This window comes from Colletotrichum aenigma (assembly GCF_013390185.1).
Source record: "Colletotrichum aenigma strain Cg56 chromosome Unknown KSG_Cg56_contig09, whole genome shotgun sequence".
NCBI lineage: Eukaryota > Fungi > Ascomycota > Sordariomycetes > Glomerellales > Glomerellaceae > Colletotrichum > Colletotrichum aenigma.
This window is the reverse complement of record NW_023500915.1, coordinates 2,788,005-2,807,351: the sequence shown is the minus strand read 5'-3', so window position 1 is coordinate 2,807,351 and position 19,347 is coordinate 2,788,005. Positions and strand designations below refer to the sequence as shown.

Genomic DNA, 19,347 nt, shown 5'->3' with positions numbered 1-19,347 from the left:
ATTGCTAATTGAGCATTCTCTCGTTGCCTCATGTTCATTATCAATCCGGAAGAGACCGTCGACGTCTCACTAGTACTAAAATAGAAGGTATAGATGTCATAGGGCGACATGATCATAATGCTGGGGCGCCCGAGGCACAAACCCAAACACGATGTATCATGGCTATCACAGCACATAAAATTCTCACTAACCCCTAAGCCTCTTCATCTAGAGCTATGCTATCTGGGCAGATGCCTGGTACTGTCTAGGCTATTGGATTGTTTGAGGATAAGGTCGGCATCTTATGATAACGGCTCTTATGATTCCATGCCGTCCCCTTTCAACATGGGAAGAACTGCATCTGAAGTCAAACATACGAAGGATGAGGACACAACATACAAGTATGAACACAACGTAAATTACAAGTCTATACGTCTATACCCGCTTATCAAAATGCATCATCATCACATACCAGGGGCCGAAAACTCCGCGCCCTTGAGCCCAAACACCCTCTTCAAGCTCAACCACAGCTCAAACGCACCCAGCTTGAACTCGACCCTCAGGAAGCCAACCCACGCGGACGCCAACCGGAACGCGTTCGGCGGCCACAGCAACGACCCGCGCGCCCGCAGGTCCTCCAGCTGCTCCTCGAAGACGGTGCGCGTGCAGTACCGCGCGAGGATCATGAAGGAGCGGATGGGGCCCTGGCGGGTGCGCAGGTTCTCGTCGAGGCTGCGGGTGAGGTCGTTGGTCTTGAGGATGAGCAGGATGATGCGGGGCACCTGGCCGAGCAGCTGGACGAGGTCGGCGAGCAGGCCCTCCTGCAGCGCGTCGCCCATCTCCTTCTTCTCGTCGGCGGTGCGCGTCTGCAGCACGGAGCCCTCGCTGTTGAGCACGCTCCAGTCGCGGCCGGTGATGGCGGAGGCGAAGAGCGGGAACTGCTCGTCGTTGATGTTGGCGACCTCTTTGGCGTACTTGCGCATGCGCTTCATGTCGCCGTCGATGACGGCGAGCCACATCTTGGCGTAGGAGCGCTGCAGGTCGCGGGGGATGTCGCGGTAGAGGCCGTGGTCGTAGAGGATGATGTCGAAATTGTGGCCGCCGCGGAGGCCGCGCCGGGACTCGTTCTTGCGGATGGCGAGGTTGCCGCCGTGGGGGTCGCAGTGCAGAGGCGCGTTGTGGCCGAAGATCATTTCGTTGAAGATGCGGGCGAGGCAGGCGGAGACCTCGTCGCGGTCGATGCCGTTGGCGTCGAGGTACTCGAGGTCGTCCAGGCGGTGGCCGGATACCCGCTGCATGACGAGGATACGCTCCTTTGACCAGAGAACTTCGGGGATGACGAGGGGGTGCTCGGGGAGTTTGGCAAAGTGGTCTCTAGTGCGGTTGGCGTTGTGCTCCTCTTCTCTGAAATCCAATTCCTTCGGCAGGGAGACGTCCATCTCGGAGGAGAGCCATTCGAGGTCGTATTCGGGGAAGAAGCGCTTGAGGGTCGAGAAGGTGAATCGTGTCAGGGCGAGGTCGAGGGGAGCCCACTGGCCGACGCCAGGGTGCTGCACTTTGACGGCCACCTGCACGCCGTCCTCCTTGACAGTTGCCGTGTGTACCTGAGCCAGAGATGCCGCGCCGATGGGCTCGTTCGAGAATTCCGAGAAGTAGTCCCATAGCTCCTTGCCAGTATCCTTCCGGAACATTTCCTCGATCGACTCGAACGAAGACACGGGGCACTTGTCTTGCAGCGGAATGAAGGTGTTTGTCCATTCAGGCGGGAGTAGGTAGTTCATGGCACTCTATCTCGGTGTTAGCGGTGGTATCGCAACGCTTTGCATGTGAAGGAGGCCGTACCAGGTGCTGGCCTAGCTTGATGAAGATACCGCCATTCTTCTCCAGAACCTTGAGTGTCCTATCGGCGCATCGCTGGTGGCAATCCTTGAGGATTTTCGACTGTAACTCGGGGTCTTCGATCTTTTCTTGCTGATTCAGAGTCGTTCGGTAACTGCGCTTCCATCAGTACGCTGCGTGGCGGAACATCGTCGAGAGCAGACCTACTCGTTGATGCAAACCGCCAATGCAGAAGCAACCCTCCCGGCACGCTCTGCTCCCTCATAACCGTATTTGATGTCGTCCCCGAACGCAAGCACACTCGCTCCCGCTGCACCGCCTCCCGAAGCAAGAAGCAGCACTCTGCTGCCCCTCTGGCCTCCCTTCGGAGGCGCCCTGCCAGCCGAGGCCCTTGACGATGTCGACGAGAACCCGCGGGTGTTGCCTCTGGCGAACGACTGCTTGCTAGGCTGCGCCGACGGGCCAGCGCGACAGCCGGAGCACGTCCATGGTTGTCGAGTGGTGAGCCGGCGCAACGGGGACGAGAAAACGGAGAAGGCTTTCATCTGGACGCTGGCCCGCTGCCGCCAATGGTGTGACAATCGCAAGTGCAGTACTCGGCGACTGTCATTCTACGTTGGTCGTGTGTGTACTGTTATTTTTTGTTTTTCTCCTGGTGGCCAATTGTCGGTGTCGAGGTCGTGTGTTCGCTTTCTCAACAGTCGCTACAGATTGTGGAGCAGCCAAGGGGGATTGAGTTGTTCAACAGAGGGTCCCAGAACTAGTCGGAAATCACGTCGTCAGTCGACCTCGCAGCGACTTTTTTTTTTCCTTCGCTGAATTTCCCTCTCTCACTGTTTGCCATTGCGCCTCCGGCCCACGGCGGTCGTTGGGGTAGGGTGGCGCCTGTATCTTTCCCCCATGCGGCGCCGTTTTTTCATTCGCTCCGCTTGGTAGACCCCTGCCTCGGGGTCCGTTCGGGAACCGCCGGGAGACAGAGAAGGCCTGGCCAGGCGCGCCAGGACCGCAGGCGAACTGCATGAGGTCACACTGCCCGATTGGGGGAACGTTCTTCGTTAAGTGGACTTCACGTGTCAAACACTCAAGCCACACGCATCGTGCGCCACGACGACAAGGTACTATGTATCTGACCGCGTCCGAGTCGCGTCCGGATATCAATTAAGCAATTACAACAACCAACGCGCGAGCTCTCACCCACCTTGCCGTGCCACTTGCGGACTACTACACGACACACCGGACTTTTATACAACACCACCACTTTGTCTCATCTGCCCAGCACCTCCGATCTACGACTTGCTCTCGACCAGCTCCCATTCATGCAACCAGACAAAACGCCAGAAAGGAAAACCACCACTAGCACCATGTTTTCCGTCGCGGGGCCCGTAGTATTCAGCGAGCGGACGCCATGGGACTTTAGACCCGCCGTCCCGTCGCCTCTGTCCTCATCACCCATTCGCGCGTCCTCGCCACTCTCTCCGATCAGCGACAACACCGTCCGCCAGACCCAGTCGTCGCCCATCCCCGCGCCAAAGTTCAAGTACGCATCGCGACAGACGAGGCCGAACCCGGTGCTCCGGAGACGCGAGGACGTGCAGGAGAACCGCCGCAAAGCTTTCCTCCAGAATGTCAGGCAGCGCCAGGATGACAAGACGTACCAGAGGCGGGACATGGAGGGAACAGTGAGTATTTCGCGATGGCTATCGAATTGGATTTGCGGGGCTGACATGCGCGACAGCTTCTAAAGTCAGACTGGGACCGCGACATGCGGCAACGGTACTACTTCAAGCAGCTTGAGGGAGACGCGATGTACTCCGAAGCGGACATTGAGGACGCGGCGACTCTGTCCCAGAACCAGAAGCAGCAGGTACCCGATGACGTCGATGACATGATGGTCGACGCGATCGCACAGGAAGAGCAAGATGAGCTCGACGCGTTGCTCTCGTCTTACAGCCAGTCTTCAGACACTCAGCAACCAGCCAAGTCAGACCCTTACAACCTATCAGACGACGAAGACTACGACGAGCTGTTCATGAGCCTGGTGTCACAAGAAAGCGCAGTACCGGATGCATCATCCCAGGAAATGGACATGTCCTGAAAAGCTGGTGTCAAAGTTTGGCCGAATTATCAGCAGGCCGGTTTGCATTGTGGAGTTTGGGTTTAGGCAGATAATTGCTTGGGGAAAATGGTTGCTTTTGGCGTTGGGCCAACTGCCCGGATGGCGTTGGCATTTTACTGGCTCTTGTACGGTTACAGAGTCACGATTATCATGAACGAGTCTGGTGAAAATAAAAGGTATATCCTGGATTTCCGCAGCGAGCTTCCTATTATTGCGGATTACAACTCTCGTCTGCGTTGAATGCTTCCTGTGCTGATGGCATATCTCCAACCAAGTCCGAAGGTGGCGATCCGGCGGCTTGCATCTACTTTGTGTCAGCGGCGTGGGCTCCAACTTGGGCCCTTTGAGATCGCTTACCTTCTGCATCCGGTCGACGATGTATTCTCTGTCCGCCGCGTTTCCATCTGCGTATGTCTTCTCCTCAAACTTGGCGACAATCTCCTTTACCAAAGCCTGCTGCTCCTCATAACGCTTCAGGTCTTCTGCGGGGGTCTTCTCGCGGTTCTTCTCCAGCCACTCAGGGAACTTGTCGTTCAGCTCCTTCATAGGCTCGTACAAGATCTCTTTGTTGGTAAGCTGCTCCATCATGCCCATGAGCATCTTGGAGAACTCTTCTTCGCTGCCCGCGCCATCCATGTTGCCGTCGCCAAGCTGCTTCATCATTTCCGCAAGGAAGTCCTCGGTAGACGATTCTGCGGCAGCAGCTGTGGCCTGGTCACCGGATGCCTGCATGCGCTCCATAGTCTTCCTGATCGTCTCCTGGAAAGAGCCGTCCGCGATGGGATCTGCGGCGGCGGCGGCGGCGGCTGCTGCTGCTGCTGGTTTACTCGCGGAGGATGTTGATGGTTTGGGTTGCTGCGCCGCCGACGCCGATGCCGTCGCTGATGCTGGTGGTTGAGGAGCAGAGTCTACCTCTTGTGCGGCTGCGTTAATCTGCTTAAACATGTCGTCGAATTGTGCTTGCATTTCCGGCTAGTGATGTTAGTCGGCGCGGTCAAGAAATGCTCGTCGATTGCCATACGTTTTTCTCCAGCTCCCCGATCAGGTCTGCCATGCCAGCTTGGAGCTGCTTGGCAAAGTCGTCAGAGGAGAGCATGTCTTCCAGGGTCTTGTCATCCGCCTCGCTTGCGACAGCAGCAGGTCTTCCAGGACCAGCGGCAGTAGGCGCAATTTTCTGTTCGGGCTTCTTGGGTTCAACGTTCACCGCCGCGAAGTCGTCGAGCATGTCTGGCCAAGTCAGTACATCATCTACCCATCGTAATATTCGCGGCCTCGTAGCGCACCATCTAGGTCGTCCAGGTCGTCCTCATCGGGATCCGGGACATCCTCCATAACGTCGACCGGCTTCTTCTCCTCGACCGGAGGCGCAGTGGTCTTCACCTCCTCGGGCTTGTTGGCCGTCCCGGCCGAATCACCGTCCTTTTCCATCGTTGCAATGCGCCTTGGCAAGTTTGGAAGGGTAATATGAGATGTGCGACGAAAGGCAAACGCAAGTATGTTCGAGTCCTCGGATGCTCAAATAAACAGGCCCGCCTTGCCGGGAACACAGATGCGGTCGGGACAAAGAGTAGTACGGAGCGCACGCAGGTTGCAGCGAAGACGAAAGCCCGGATCTGAGGTTGCTGCAGGCAACACAACCAACCGCACAAAGGCTGGAGCAGGACAGGCTTGACTGTCGCACGGGGGCTGGGATGATGGCTTTGTACGTGCAGAAAGGCGGACTGTCAGATGAAAGCCGAGGAATCGGGCCTGAAGCTCCTTGTCTTGCATCTGGGCAGTTCCATTTGCCCCACGTCAGATTCCCAGCACCCCGCGCTACCCTCCTACCGACCGCCGACCGCCGTGGCCCAAGGTGCACTGCTCAGGCGGGGTCCTTCCTATTCGTCCAGTAATCTTCCGCTTCGCGCCCCCTGCCGCCCCTCTCCAGGTGTCCCGAGCTTCTGCGGAAGGCACGTCCATTTGCTGAAGGTGCCGTAAGGTCGCAGTTTCCCGCTGGCAGCAACGCGAGGTACGTACCTGCGAGCGACCCCGAAAAAATTCCACCGCCCTCCAGGTTGGCGCATTCGCTGAGGCGTGTGAAGCGAGGCGGCCTTGCCTTACGGTTAATCGTGGACGCCTTCTTGCCCAGCAGACTCAGCTTCAGTCATTCCAACAAGCCCCGAAGCCCACCTCAAGCGCAGCCTTGTCGCCTACAAAACGTCCAAGATCCAGCGGTTTCCCCATCGTCGGAAATCCCGCTTGACGTTCTCGGCTATTGTCACCAAACGCACGCGATCCAAGCGTCGTAACGAACGCAGCCGAGCCGACACACATCCTCGCGGCTAAGCAAGACAACTGCTACGAGCAACGACGCGAAAACACCATCACGATGTCTTTGTGCCAGAACAGACTTCAGGAGGAGCGGTACGGATCTTTATCCGACACATGGCACGCTCTCCGCTAACGTGTCTCAGCAAGCAGTGGCGGAAGGACCACCCCTTCGGCTTCTTTGCAAAGCCGCAGCGCAACGCTCAGGGTACTCTTGACCTGAAGGTGTGGGAGTGCGGCATCCCGGGCAAGGAGAAGACGATTTGGGAGGGCGGCTTGTTCAAGCTGACGATCACATTCCCCGAGGGTATGTACCTGATGCCAAGCGCACCTGTCATTCGTCGGAACAGCCTTCACTAACCTCAATGCTCGTGAATAGAGTATCCCACGAAGCCTCCCAAGTGTAAGTCGTTCATCTCTCTGTGTTTTGAGATGACAAGCTGACAAGCACGGCACAGGTAAATTCGTTCCCCCTCTGTTCCACCCGAATGTCTACCCCTCCGGCACCGTTTGCCTGTCGATTTTGAATGAAGAGGAGGCCTGGAAGCCCGCGATTACGGTCAAGCAGATTTTGCTTGGTATCCAGAACCTTCTGGACGATCCCAACCCTGAGTCGCCCGCTCAGGCGGAGGCTTACAGTCTCTTCAAGAAGGATAAGGCCGAATACGAAAAGAGAATCAAGCGCGTTGTGCGGGAAAACCCTGCGCCCTAGATGGGGTTCAGGATACGACGATTAAAGCTACGAGATCTCAATGTCGTGCCCGAGAGCACGACTTCGGCGTTTGGGAAATACCAGTCGGTTTGCTTCTCTGCTTTTGGGCGGGTCGATGACGCAGCGATGGATTTGAGGATTCCAAAGATGAGGAGAGTCGATACAGGAATAGCCTAGACATTTGGTCTGCCATAGAGCCCACGAAGAAAACGATTCATCGCGCAAGGTCGAGCTCACGTGCTTTTGCCATTCGTGGATTTGAGCCAGCATGGAGAAACACACGGTGACTCTTTCGAAGGTGGATATCTCTCCATCGGTCCGTGGTGGGAGGTGCATCATATTACCGCAGCCAACCGACATGGTGGATATGGCTAAGCGGAACTAACAAACCCGGACTCCTAGGAGGGCAAGGGAGGTCGAGATTCGGAGGAGAATGCCTCCACCACAGCTTGCTTGGCAAGGTACCTGGAACCCTGACGGCGGTGACGAGTAAGGCTGTTAGAGTCAATAGGAGCGGGCGCATTACCAAACAGTCGATACACACTTCCGACACGCTCGCGTTGGGTTGCTGCGAATACACTGTTGTCAGGCCGCGGATGTTCTCTTTCTGCATTGGCGCTCTAGCCAACTTGCGGCGAGCCCCCGTCCGCTGTCGCTCGCGTGGCAGCATGCTGGAAAGTGTTGCCGTCGCCGTGGCACCATCCGACAGATGTGGTTCCCTATGTCAAGTCGCAGAGCCACACCGACCCGCGGTTCCTGTTGGTCGGTCGAGTGTCTTATCAGTCGGACAGGTTAGGTAATGCGCAGACTGGCGGGCTGTGAGTGGCCAGCGCTGCAATTGTCGCAGAAGCCGAGATCGGCCCAGGGTACAGCTGCGTTACACTAGCGCAGCGTCTGAGATTAGCGTATCGTGGCTATTGCTCTGTCGATACTTCAGCCAGCGCGCTCTCGCGCTCTGCGGCCGGAGGCTTAACGAAGTGCCTCATCTTATCGGCTTGCGTACCGTCAGTCAGGGCTCAACGGGGCGCTGGCCGGTGGCCGCAGGCTGGGAAGTTAAAGTGTCAAGGTGCTAGGGGCAAGGGATGTCATTGTATCAGAAGAGGCCTGGGGCCGTTGCGGGAAACCGAGCAATTAGAGCAGAAAATAAAAAATAAAAAAAAAACTGGGTGAAGCGCAAGAAGAGTCATAATTGTTCTTCCCGCTCCCACACTCCTCCGCCCGGCCGCCTCCCACCTCTCTGCTCCGTATTTATTTCTCCCGGGACGCTTCTCTTGCCTCGAGCTTGCAATCTCTCTCCCGACAACCAAAACCTCATACTCAATCGCAGCTCGAGACCGCAAACATGTGTGGAATCTTCGCCTGTCATCGGTACGTCCAGCCAAGCACGCAGCATGCGCGATCGTCCCTACATCGGCGCGATGGAGGGGCAATTGAGCTCCCCTCCAAAAAATTCCCAGGACCCCGCCATGATTTTCTAAAGGGCGCGACTGACTGATTTGCGCGCAGTCACCCCGACGTCCAAAAATTCAAGCCGACGGCCCTGAAGCTGGCCAAGGCGTGAGTAGTTACCTTTCCAGACCCCCGGTGCCTCAATTGACTTTTTTCCCGTGCAGTATCCGTCACCGTGGCCCCGACTGGAGTGAGTTCTGAGTCACCACGCGATAGTCGTCTACGAAGCGCAATAAAAACTGACCAATAACCCCCAATGCAGGCGGTAACGTTATTGCCAACAAGACGAGTAGGTCAATCGCAATCGCAGCTGTTCGTAGCCACCCAATTGACCAATTCCCGCAGTCCTGTGCCATGAGCGTCTCAGCATTGTCGGCGTCGAGTCCGGCGCCCAGCCCCTTACCAACGACGATGAGAGCATCATCCTCGCCGTCAACGGAGAGATCTACAACCATCGTCTGATCCGTAAGGCCCTGAAGCACAAGTACCACTTCAAGACCGGCTCCGACTGTGAAGTCGTCATCCCCTTGGTGAGTCAACCATGCGCACACGCTTCAACAACCTCGCAGACAGCCTTGCCTAACAAACCATCATAGTACGAGGAGTACGATATCGACGCCCCTAAACACCTCGACGGCATGTTCTCGTGGGTTCTGTACGACAAGAAGAAGGACCGCACAGTTGCTGCCCGCGACCCTATCGGTATCACCACTCTGTACCAGGGCTGGTCCTCAAAAGAGCCCGATGCCGTTTACTTTGCTTCCGAGCTGAAGTGCCTGCACTCCGTCTGCGACAAGATCGAGGCCTTCCCCCCTGGTCACGTTTTCGACTCTGCCACCGGCAAGACCACAAGATATTTCGAGCCTTCCTGGTGGGACCCCGCCAAGGTTCCCGACACCCCCGTCGACCTCACGGCCATCCGCGAGTCCCTCGAGAAGTCAGTCAGAAAGAGACTGATGGCTGAGGTTCCTTACGGTGTGCTCCTCTCTGGTGGTCTGGACTCCAGCTTGGTCGCTTCTATCGCCCAAAGAGAGACTCTCCGCTTGAAGCAGGCGGCCCTCGACGCCAACGGCGGCACGCTGCCCACCGAGAACCCCGAGACTGGCGATGGTATGGTCGGTATCGACGACGACAACAAGCTGTCAACAGTCACCTACCTGCCCCAGCTCAACTCCTTCTCAATTGGTCTGCCTGGATCCCCCGACAACAAGGCTGCTCTCGAGGTGGCCAAGTTCCTCGGCACCAAGCACCACGTCATGACCTTCACCATCGAGGACGGTCTCAACGCCCTGTCCGATGTCATCTACCACCTCGAGACATACGACGTCACAACCATCCGCGCCTCTACCCCGATGTACCTCCTTTCCCGTAAGATCAAGGCCATGGGCATCAAGATGGTGCTCAGTGGTGAGGGCAGTGACGAGATCTTTGGCGGTTACCTCTACTTCCACGCCGCCCCCGACAGGAAGGCCTTCCACGAGGAGACCGTCCGCCGTGTCAAGAACCTGCACCTTGCCGACTGCCTGCGTGCCAACAAGTCGACATCCGCCTGGGGTCTTGAGGCTCGTGTGCCGTTCTTGGACAAGCAGGTGAGTAATAGTGAGATGTTCCCGACTAAAGACCATGTATGCTGACAGCTGTTTGCCCGCAGTTCCTCGAGACGTGCATGAACATCGACCCCGCGGACAAGATGATCACCAAGGAGAAGATTGAGAAGTACATCCTGCGCAAGGCGTTCGACACCTCGGACGACCCGTCGGCGCAGCCGTACCTGCCCGAGAACATCCTCTGGAGACAGAAGGAGCAGTTCTCGGACGGTGTCGGATACGGGTGGATCGACGCGCTCAAGGACAACGCCGAGATCCAGGTCACGGACGAGATGATGAAGAACCCCAAGCCCGAGTGGGGCGACGACATCCCCGACACTAAGGAGGCGTAAGTTCCCGGCAGAATGACCACAACCATGATGGTGAGAGAAGGACGAAAGCTGACCTTGGATGACTTTTGACAGCTACTGGTACCGTCTTATGTTCGACGAGCACTTCCCGCCGCATTGCGCTTCCACCGTCATGCGCTGGACCCCCACTTGGTCCAAGCAGACGGACCCCAGTGGCAGGTGAGTCGCGCACACACATATGAAATTCCCCATACAGAGGGGGGAGCCTTTTGCCAGTTTGCTGACCCGTCGCATAACAGAGCCATTTCCATTCACCAGCAAAAGTACAACGAGGCATAAAGGGGCATTTAAGGCAGTAGGGAGATACCTGTATCCTAGCAATTTTTGTCAATGCGGGCGGGTAAGGTAGAGGCGTCCAGGTCCAGGGCTGGGTTAGTATGTAGACCTCAACAAAGAAATTTAGAGTCACAAACGGTCCATGTTGTTGTTGATGCCATTCCGACGACCGCGGTGCTGTTGGTTTGCGGCTGCTCCAGTGCTGTCGTCGCCATTTCGATCTTGCCTAGCCAGGGGCGCTTAGGCAGGGGCCGCAAACTCCCTTGAGGGGTCTGCGCTGAAGGACCTTGCCCGTCACAGGTCGATTTTCTGGGGTCGTAATCGAGGCATCCTAGAAGGTTCCCCAACCCGATGTCCCGCGTCAGGAACCACTTTGGTCGGGCTGCCACGCTGCTTCGTGTGCAACAGTGATTGATCGATCATCCGGCATGAGACCCTCAATCAGGCGGGGATGATTGGCCTTGGGCGATCCGTACCTGAGTGACTCAGCAATTCCTTCCAGATTGCGGTGAGACCAGAGGAAACCCAAGAGCAGCAGGCAGGCGAGGTACGCGCAGCACAAGGAAATACGGATGTAAGTCATGGAGGGGGGGAAGAAGCGCTGTCAGCCTCTTCTGCCTGGGTGAGCATTCCGTTTGTTTTGGAAAGAGTAAGTGACCATATTGCCTTCACAGACAGATTCCAGCCAAAATATTAGCCTCTTCTCCTAGAAATAAAATAGTTCATAATTCCCCCTCCTTCCCAATTACCTCACACAAACATCGCAGCCAACCAAGCATCACAGCCGGTCGCATTAAACATCTTGACACCCCCGCCAGCAACATCCACTCCTCGCTGCTACGAACTCCCGCGGCTGGCCTTGCAATCCCAACAAACCAATAACACATCCCCCACGTGTCTCCTGATTGGGCATAGCGCCTCTCCATAACCACGAAGCTCCTCCGGACCGACTTGAGCCGGGAATCCCCGTCAACCAATTGATGCAACCAAAACATTTTCTCGAACAGCTCCGCCCCCCAGCAGCAGCACATCTCCTGAAAGGACACCTGCAACCCGCCTTTTCACTCGTCGCATCTTTGTCACCTTTTGCGCTTCCCATCGTCAACTCAATTTTTTCCCCCAAGAAAAGTCCTCTTCTCAGAAATCAGCCACCATGTCTGTTCCTAACTTCGGAGATATCGCCAAGTCGTCCAACGACGTATGCGCCCTTCCCTTTCTTTTTGCTCTCCCCCGTTGATCGGGTATTCGCGGGCGTCCGGCGGGTAAAAACACACAGAAAGCTTTCTGGACTCTGTGCTTGGCCGAGGTCGCTCGCGACAAAGAAACCACTCAGCTAACATTGGCCTCCCATAGCTCCTGAACAAGGACTTCTACCACCTCTCTGCCACCACCTTCGAGCTCAAGAGCAACACCCCCAACAACGTTGCCTTCAAGGTCACCGGCAAGACCTCCCACGAGAAGAGCACCAACGGAGCTGTAAGTCGCGCTTTTGCCCCCTCGCCAACGCATCCAATGGGCCCCGCTAACCAGACCTCCCACCATCAAGATCGAGGGCAAATACTCCGACAAGGCTACCGGTACAGCAACCACCCACCGTCGTTTAGAGCGCTTTAACGTGTCCTTCGGTCCAATATACGGGCCGTTACACGGCAGCCCAGTTTCTATCAGCGCGGGCTTTCAACCTGGTTTTGCAAATTTACTAATGTTCTACCGTCGCGCAGGCCTCACCCTTACCCAGACATGGAACACCGCCGCCGCCCTCGACACCAAGGTCGAGCTCGCTGACAGCCTCGCCAAGGGCCTGAAGGCTGAGGGTGTCTTCTCCTTCCTCCCCTCTCCCGCCGCCGAGAAGCCCGCCAACAAGGGTGCCAAGTTCAACCTTACCTTCAAGCAGTCCAACTTCCACTCCCGTGCCTTCTTCGACCTCCTCAAGGGCCCCAAGGCCAACATCGACGCTGTCGTCGGCCACGAGGGCTTCCTGGCTGGTGCCTCTGCCGGCTACGACGTCAACAAGGCCACCGTCACCGGCTACGCCGCTGCCGTCGGCTACCAGGCCCCCTCTTACTCCGCTGCCATCACTGCCAGCGACAACCTGAGCGTTTTCGCCGCTTCTTACTACCACAAGGTCAACAGCCAGGTTGAGGCTGGTGCCAAGGCTACCTGGAACTCCAAGGCCGGCAACAACGTCGGCCTCGAGGTTGCCTCCAAGTACCGCATCGACCCCGTCTCTTTCGCCAAGGTTCGTTGCCCCCCACCCCCGCGCTGATGTGGGTACCAGTCTCTGACAAAGCTCCGCGTACAGTTCAAGGTCAACAACAACGGTGTTGCCGCCCTTGCCTACAACGTCCTCCTCCGCGAGGGTGTTACCCTGGGTCTTGGTGCCTCTTTTGATACCCAGAAGCTCGACCAGGCTACCCACAAGCTCGGCGCCAGCTTCACCTTCGAGGGCTAAGCTCTGTACGCTATAAAACGTGTATTCTTGAGGAAAATTTTTGAGTCCAATTCTCGGCCGCATTTCTTATTCGGGAGGCTCCTGTCTAGTGTATATCAACTGGGGAGTAATCGAGTTTGATCGACCGGGGACCCAGCGTGTCTTCAATTATGCTTGTGAAAATGTTTCCAATTCGTGAGATTCATGTCTATGGGGGGACTCTTATGTGTCTAACACCTCCCCTCTTCCCCATCTATGCCTTCTTGTCCTTCTTCCGCGGCCCAACAAATATCATGTACGGGACAAGAAACGCAAAAAGCATCATCCCCGCCACGCTCAAGAAGGCACCGACGGATGTCTCCTGGTGTCCCACAGTCACCTCCTGCCCCATGATCCTATGCGCCCGCCTCGAATCCTGCCTCGCCTGCGTCTGCGTGTGTCCCCGGCTGTCAAAGTGCCGCACGTCCGCGCTGCGCTTATGCGCGTAGGGGTCCTGCCCGAAGCCCATGCCGGGCCTCTCGGGCTCGGTGCCCGTCGCGTCCGAGGCAGTGTTGCTCTCGTGCGCGGCGCGGCGCTTCGCCGAGTGCTCGCCCCAGCCGCCGGAGCGGTAGAAGCTCGGCGGCGGGCCGCGGAAGGTCGTGCGGCGGCGGGAGAGGCCCGAGGCCGGGCGCCCGCCGGCGGGGCCGGTGCTGCTGCTGTGGTAGGAGCCGCGGCGGGCGCCGTGGTGGTGATGGGAGGAGGGGAGGGAGCGATCGTAGGCGGAGCGCTTCGCGGGGGTGCCGAGGACGGAGTAGGCTTCTGCTATTGCGTGGAATTTGCGGGTTGCGGAGGGGTCGTTTGGGTTGTGGTCTGGGTGGTGGGTTTTGGAGAGGGCGTAGAAGGATCTGTGGTGTTGTTTGTTAGCTAGCTTTATAGGACGTTCGATTGCGATTGAAAGGGTGGCAGGTCCGAGGGCGAGGAGGACACGGGGAGCTTGAGAGCTAGGAAGCTGTGGTGGGATCGTGGCCGGGGGAGCTCTACTTTTTTATCTCGGCGGGCGAGGCATCGTGGGCGACTTTGAGTGTCTCGTAGTGGTTCACGGCGGCGGCGTCATTTCGCAAGCTGCGCGACGTCGTGAAGGCGCGGGCGGCGCACGCTCGGAGGTGTGGTTGTGCTCGGTGCTGGTGTTCAGGTGTGATCGCGCCGGCGGAGCGGAGGGGACGGGCCGCTGCGGGATTGAGCCGGCGGAGGAGCATGTCCTCATGCTATTTTTCGGGCTCCGGCCGTCTTGGTTTACGTGGGTTCGGAAATTGAGAAGACAGATTGTGTCATTTGAATGGGAATAGATCGCTAGGAAAAGACTGAGGGAGGGGAGTTGGGAGGTGAGGTGCGGAAGAGAAACGGATGCGTCAAGGGTCGCACGCGAGCTGATGGACCCTTGGATGGGCAAGCGTGGTGACGAAATGGATGGTCGGTTGGTCGGTCGGGATCGGAGGTTGGTTGGTTGGGTGGAGTTGTGCAAGGGAAGTTGTGCGGATGGTGGGGGATTTATGCAGGTGGGGGACTTTGTGCATGTTGACTGTGAGCATTTTGGGAAAGACTGAAGAAGACTTGCTTTGCTCAACTTTCGATTGGCACTCGTTATGTTGCTTTTACTGGACTTGGTTTGACAAGGCGCCTCAGTTTAAACACTTTGATTTCATTCTTAAAAAGACAGATCGAAGACGAGGCAATTGGTGAAAGGACCCATCCTGCTGTTTCTCACACCTATAGTACCTACTATGTAACAACATCAACTCTCTACTCTCTCATTCTAAGCTGAACCACAAAGTCTTCGTTATAAGCAATGCCACCCACAACGACAATCCTGCCCTCATTCTTCATATCAAAATCAAAGCGACGAACAGTCTAACAAGAAATTAGCACACAACCCCGTACCACACATCAAGAAACTTACCTCGGGCAACAGCTTGTACATCTCCATGTACGCAACATCCTTCCCCAGACAAACCCTCGGTCCAATCCCGAATGCAAAAATGCAAGCCTCCATCTCGCTAATCGCCTCTTTCGTGTTACCCCCAACCTCACCCTCCAACCACCTCTCCGGCCGGAACGCCTCCGGATCCGGCCCGTACAGCCGCGGATCCCGCTGCACGACCCACGCATTGGCCGTGATTTCCGCCCCGGCCGGCACCCATGTCCCGTCCACGATCTTGCCCCCGGCCGGCGCCACCCGGGCGAAGAGGTTCGTCGCGGACGGGTGCAGCCGGATCGCCTCCTTGATGCACGCCACGAAAAAGGGCAGATGCGTCCGCGTCTCTTCGTACTGAATCGTCGGGCTGAGGTGGCCCGCCTGTTCGGCAGCCGATATCTCGGCGCGGGCGCGGGCGAGGGCCAAAGGATGGGTGAGGAGGAAGCGAAGAGTGCTGCCCAGGGCTGTGCCTGTCGTGTCGGCGCCGGCCTGAATGAGCAGCGTGACATGGGCGCGCTTCTGCGAGGACGTGAGGGGCTTGCCGTCGATGCGGGCTTCAAGGGCTCTGTGGTTTCCTGGTGTTAGACAACAGACTTCACACCCCATCTCAGTCTCCTCTGCAGTAAGGGAACTCACAGCTGCATAAAATCAGGTTTCTCCTGCGTGAACGCCTCCTCCTCCATCCGCCGCTCCCTCTCCGAGACCTGCCTGTCGGCCTGCGCCATGAGGTAGCCCATGCCGACGTCGTCGCTCGTGCTCGGGAGGAAGAAGTGGCCCCACCAGACGCGGGTGACGCGGTCGCGCAGCCAGCGGAAGCGATTGACGAAGCCGAAGGAGACGAGGCCGCGGCGCCAGCTGGCGAGCATGTTGCGCTCGTCGCGGGAGTTCGTGACGAAGCCCCAGGGGTCGGTGAAGGAGACCATTGTCATGATGTCGGCGGCGAATTCGCTTTTTCTCGAGAATTAGCACGCGGAGGAAGTCAGATGGCTGAAACAAGGTGGTTGCTTACGCTACTTTATCGGAGAGGATTACGGGCTCGTTTTTGCGGGCAAAGTCGGACATGCGACTGATGAAGAGCTGGATGTGGGAGTCGAAGCGCGGTTCCCAGTTGTTTTTGAGGCCGCCGATGGACCACTGAAATTGAGGTTAGTGGATGGAGAACTGAAGTGACATTTGATGGAGAGGACAGCACCTGAGGCCCTCCAAGAGCTTTCCTAAGGGACTTGTGGACGTTTCCATCGAGGGTCGAGAACAAGTGCGGCGGGCCAAGGGAGCCTGTGCCGTAGAACATGGACTTATTGTTGCATTTTGGATCCCAGTAAATATCCTTAAGGGCGGCTGACTGAGGAAACAGAAGAAGGGTTGGTGCGACACGGATTGGCTTGTCCGCTTGTGGATGGTTAGTTGAGGTGGGCTTCAAGGGCGAAGTTTACACTAACTTCCGTATTGTTTTGACAGCCAAAGCATCCATTGCGGCTCATATTTCATGACGGAGATGAGAGCATGAATTAGAGAGAAGGATGCTGCATACCACGGTCCATGGTACTTGGAGAGCGGGTGGAAGTAGAGATTATAGACTACGCGAAGAATGAGAGCTGCGGAAATGGCGAGCAGGCCAATTTCGAGGATCGAGCCTGGGGATGGTATGGGAATGCTTGCAAGAGCCATCTTGGTTCTAGGCAGACTTGTGGCCTCGAGTTTCCGATCAAGGGCAACATCTCAAGCCAGAGGAAACAGTCCCTCTTCTATATACCTTTGCAAGGCTCGGCGGCGGCAACCGCGAATCTTTTGTGCTCTCCTGATCGTCCATCATGCGGGGTATCGCCAGACAACTCCCAATACCAAGAGAAGCCCCCGCGAGCACCCTTCCAATGATACATTCTCCAACAGAGACACGCAGTCAGCACAGCGTACCATCACCTTCGCCGTGTTGACATCTCATTGCTCGACATCGCGAGTGTGGGTGGAAGACCACCATCCCTCACGCTGTTTGTCATACACATCCACGGCCGCGGTACGGGAAGGGCGGCGAATCCGACTTCACCGATTACCCAGCACGACATGCACGGCATACTAAAAAGCGGGCGCGGATCTGCCCGCGATGGCTTTGCGGAATTGTTAGTGTTTCTCCCCTCCATTTCGCGGCTTTTACCCGGGCGCTGGGCAAACAATGTCTCTCCCGTATCAAGGCAGCCGGTGTCGATCTCATGCACGCCTCGGACCCGATTAGTGCTGACGCGCTGCAGATGCGTACAACTTTGTTTGCACGTACATGACGGAGGGCGGGTCACTTTTGTGACTTGCCTGTTTGGTCGTTGAGGGCATTTGTATCATGCGTTGCGGCGGATGTGAGCTTGGTCGGTTTCTCAGCATTGGAGATGGAGTTGAGGCATTCAGTATGGGTAGATTGGTTGCTCCTCCATTGAGGACTTTGATGTTAATCATCAAGGCTAATAAGCTGTTGGCGATGTGAAAGAAGTCTAACCGTTCGGGTGAGATCTTAGTAAGCCCGTAGCTCGGAAACATTTCGTCGACTTTTGATGTCATCCTGTTGAGTCTCCAAGACCGAGCCATCGCACTATTGAGTATACCTAGTCTCGAATATTAAGAACAACTTTCTCTTCCATCCTTTCACGGATTCTCATCAGATGTCAGAAGCGGAACTTTCACCATAGGCTTCGAAGAAAAACGTTTTGACAAGCACAGAGAAGATCGTCAACATGGACTCAATCCCTTCCAAAATTCTCCAAATCTCCCCTACAATCTCCTACAAGTACTACATCTCGAAACCATCTAAACTATCAATTCCAATAGTCCTCTTTCTCCATGGCTTTCCATCCAGTGCTGCCGACTTCGCCCCTCAACTCACCCACCTCATCTCCCTCGGCTACGGCATCCTCGCACCTGATCTCTTAGGTTATGGCGGGACATCCAAGCCTCATGGACCGCAAGAATACGTCTGGCGCACGATGAGCGCACATATTGTCGCCATCCTTGACGCCGAGTCCCTAGAGGCTGTAGTCGCCGTCGGTCATGACCTCGGATCATGGTTTCTCAGCAGACTTTACCACTTTTACCCGTCCCGGTTTCTGGGTCTGGTTTTCCTGGACGTCGGATATGCTGCGCCAGGCCAAAAGTTTGACGTCGAAATGATCAACCGAATTACGAAAGAGATGACAGGAGAGGAACGCTTTCGGTACTGGGATCTGTTCACGGACGAAGAAGGGGTGGAGTTGATGGATCGGAATGTTGAGAGCGTCGTGTCGCTGATGCATGCCTCCCCTGAAGTCATGGCTGCGAATCTTGGACCCAAAGATAAGGCGAGAGAGTGGGTTGCTGCCGGGCGTATTGCGCAGAGTCACTTCTTCGGTGACGAAACAAGCAGCTACTTTGAGGATAAAGTGGCCGTGTTCAGAGAGGGTGGCTGGACTGGGCCGACAAATTGGTACAAGGCTCTGAGAGAGAATATGTCATGGGAGGACGAAAAGAATATGAAGAAGGAGCTTGAAGTTTCAGTGTTGGTCGTGGGATGTGGGAGGGATGAGATGACGGTGGGTGGGTTGCAGGACCAAATGACAAGGCCGTGGGCAAAGGGCGGATACAGGTTCGAGGTGCTTGATACAGGGCACTGGGTTATGCTTGAGGACGAGAAAGGGACGAATAGGCTATTGGTCGATTTTCTCCAAAGTCTGTGATGCGGTCCAGTGTTGTGTCAGCAGAATACATCTAAATTGGCTGATACTGCCACCGCTAAAAACATCCACCGTCGATGAGGTCGGTCAGTATTCTTGGATGATCGGCACAGGTTTCAGCGACCCTAATAACCAGACGTCCTACTATGCGGCGTACAACCGAACTTATGTGGTAGTGACTGTCTTTGGCCACGGCGCCGACGTTAGCAACGTCGCCGGCCCTGTGGCAGAATTGGCCTGCTTGCGTCCTACCTGGAGTGCTTTGCCGACACCTACGATGACGAGAAAGGCGGCTAGCACCTCAGATGCCAGCAAATCACTTCTGCTGTCCCTGTCGTGACCACCAGTTCTCAGTCAACCTCTTCGCCTTCGGCGGTGGCAACTCCTACTTCTGTACTCCGATGCCCACGCGATCAGGTGTTCAAGGGTGTCCGGCATCAGACCTGAACAAGGACAGTTACGATTTTGAGTACTTGATAAACTTGTGCGCCTTTACGTGTAGCCACGGATGCTGTCCTGATGGTGCCTGTCAAGTCTGCTGAGAAGGGGGAGTGATGGAGGTGTTTGAAGACGGTTAGGCCGCTAGACAGTGCTGTAGATCAGAATAGCGTCATGGTGTTTTATTGAGAATATTGTGT

At 56.4% G+C, this 19,347-nt stretch overlaps 9 protein-coding genes across 9 annotated transcripts; 5 read left to right on the top strand and 4 right to left on the bottom strand.

Moving 5' to 3' along the window:
• Positions 1-443: 443 nt before the first annotated feature.
• CGCA056_v013400 (ABC1 family protein MCP2-like protein) lies at positions 444-2,363 on the bottom strand (the record flags this gene model as incomplete). The annotated part of the gene is made up of 3 exons (XM_037328644.1): positions 444-1,766; positions 1,822-1,972; positions 2,026-2,363. 3 exons carry the CDS (start codon positions 2,361-2,363, stop codon positions 444-446), a joined length of 1,812 nt encoding a protein of 603 aa, XP_037173058.1.
• Positions 2,364-3,179: 816 nt separating this feature from the next.
• On the top strand, positions 3,180-3,913 carry CGCA056_v013399 (uncharacterized protein; the record flags this gene model as incomplete). Its single annotated transcript, XM_037328643.1, has 2 exons — positions 3,180-3,497; positions 3,554-3,913. The coding sequence occupies 2 exons, from the start codon at positions 3,180-3,182 to the stop codon at positions 3,911-3,913; spliced, it is 678 nt and encodes a 225-aa protein (XP_037173094.1).
• Positions 3,914-4,142: 229 nt separating this feature from the next.
• On the bottom strand, positions 4,143-5,362 carry PEX19 (Peroxisomal biogenesis factor 19; the record flags this gene model as incomplete). Its single annotated transcript, XM_037328642.1, has 4 exons — positions 4,143-4,238; positions 4,292-4,906; positions 4,956-5,161; positions 5,218-5,362. 4 exons carry the CDS (start codon positions 5,360-5,362, stop codon positions 4,143-4,145), a joined length of 1,062 nt encoding a protein of 353 aa, XP_037172921.1.
• A 940-nt stretch (positions 5,363-6,302) lies between these two features.
• On the top strand, positions 6,303-6,953 carry hus5-0 (SUMO-conjugating enzyme ubc9; the record flags this gene model as incomplete). Its single annotated transcript, XM_037328641.1, has 4 exons — positions 6,303-6,337; positions 6,388-6,548; positions 6,621-6,644; positions 6,700-6,953. 4 exons carry the CDS (start codon positions 6,303-6,305, stop codon positions 6,951-6,953), a joined length of 474 nt encoding a protein of 157 aa, XP_037172914.1.
• A 1,342-nt stretch (positions 6,954-8,295) lies between these two features.
• On the top strand, positions 8,296-10,638 carry ASN1 (Asparagine synthetase [glutamine-hydrolyzing] 1; the record flags this gene model as incomplete). Its single annotated transcript, XM_037328640.1, has 9 exons — positions 8,296-8,321; positions 8,460-8,510; positions 8,567-8,592; positions 8,665-8,691; positions 8,748-8,932; positions 8,999-9,991; positions 10,054-10,337; positions 10,414-10,518; positions 10,599-10,638. 9 exons carry the CDS (start codon positions 8,296-8,298, stop codon positions 10,636-10,638), a joined length of 1,737 nt encoding a protein of 578 aa, XP_037172916.1.
• A 1,150-nt stretch (positions 10,639-11,788) lies between these two features.
• CGCA056_v013395 (Mitochondrial outer membrane protein porin) lies at positions 11,789-13,087 on the top strand (the record flags this gene model as incomplete). The annotated part of the gene is made up of 4 exons (XM_037328639.1): positions 11,789-11,833; positions 11,989-12,111; positions 12,182-12,874; positions 12,938-13,087. The coding sequence occupies 4 exons, from the start codon at positions 11,789-11,791 to the stop codon at positions 13,085-13,087; spliced, it is 1,011 nt and encodes a 336-aa protein (XP_037172917.1).
• Positions 13,088-13,319: 232 nt separating this feature from the next.
• Positions 13,320-14,301, bottom strand: dnaJ-1 (Chaperone protein DnaJ; the record flags this gene model as incomplete). Its single annotated transcript, XM_037328638.1, has 2 exons — positions 13,320-13,950; positions 14,087-14,301. The coding sequence occupies 2 exons, from the start codon at positions 14,299-14,301 to the stop codon at positions 13,320-13,322; spliced, it is 846 nt and encodes a 281-aa protein (XP_037173096.1).
• A 544-nt stretch (positions 14,302-14,845) lies between these two features.
• On the bottom strand, positions 14,846-16,685 carry gsfF-2 (Cytochrome P450 monooxygenase gsfF; the record flags this gene model as incomplete). Its single annotated transcript, XM_037328637.1, has 6 exons — positions 14,846-14,953; positions 15,003-15,582; positions 15,654-15,965; positions 16,027-16,151; positions 16,210-16,406; positions 16,457-16,685. The coding sequence occupies 6 exons, from the start codon at positions 16,683-16,685 to the stop codon at positions 14,846-14,848; spliced, it is 1,551 nt and encodes a 516-aa protein (XP_037172657.1).
• A 1,052-nt stretch (positions 16,686-17,737) lies between these two features.
• Positions 17,738-18,712, top strand: EPHX2-0 (Bifunctional epoxide hydrolase 2; the record flags this gene model as incomplete). The annotated part of the gene is made up of 1 exon (XM_037328636.1): positions 17,738-18,712. The coding sequence occupies one exon, from the start codon at positions 17,738-17,740 to the stop codon at positions 18,710-18,712; it is 975 nt and encodes a 324-aa protein (XP_037172658.1).
• Positions 18,713-19,347: the final 635 nt, after the last annotated feature.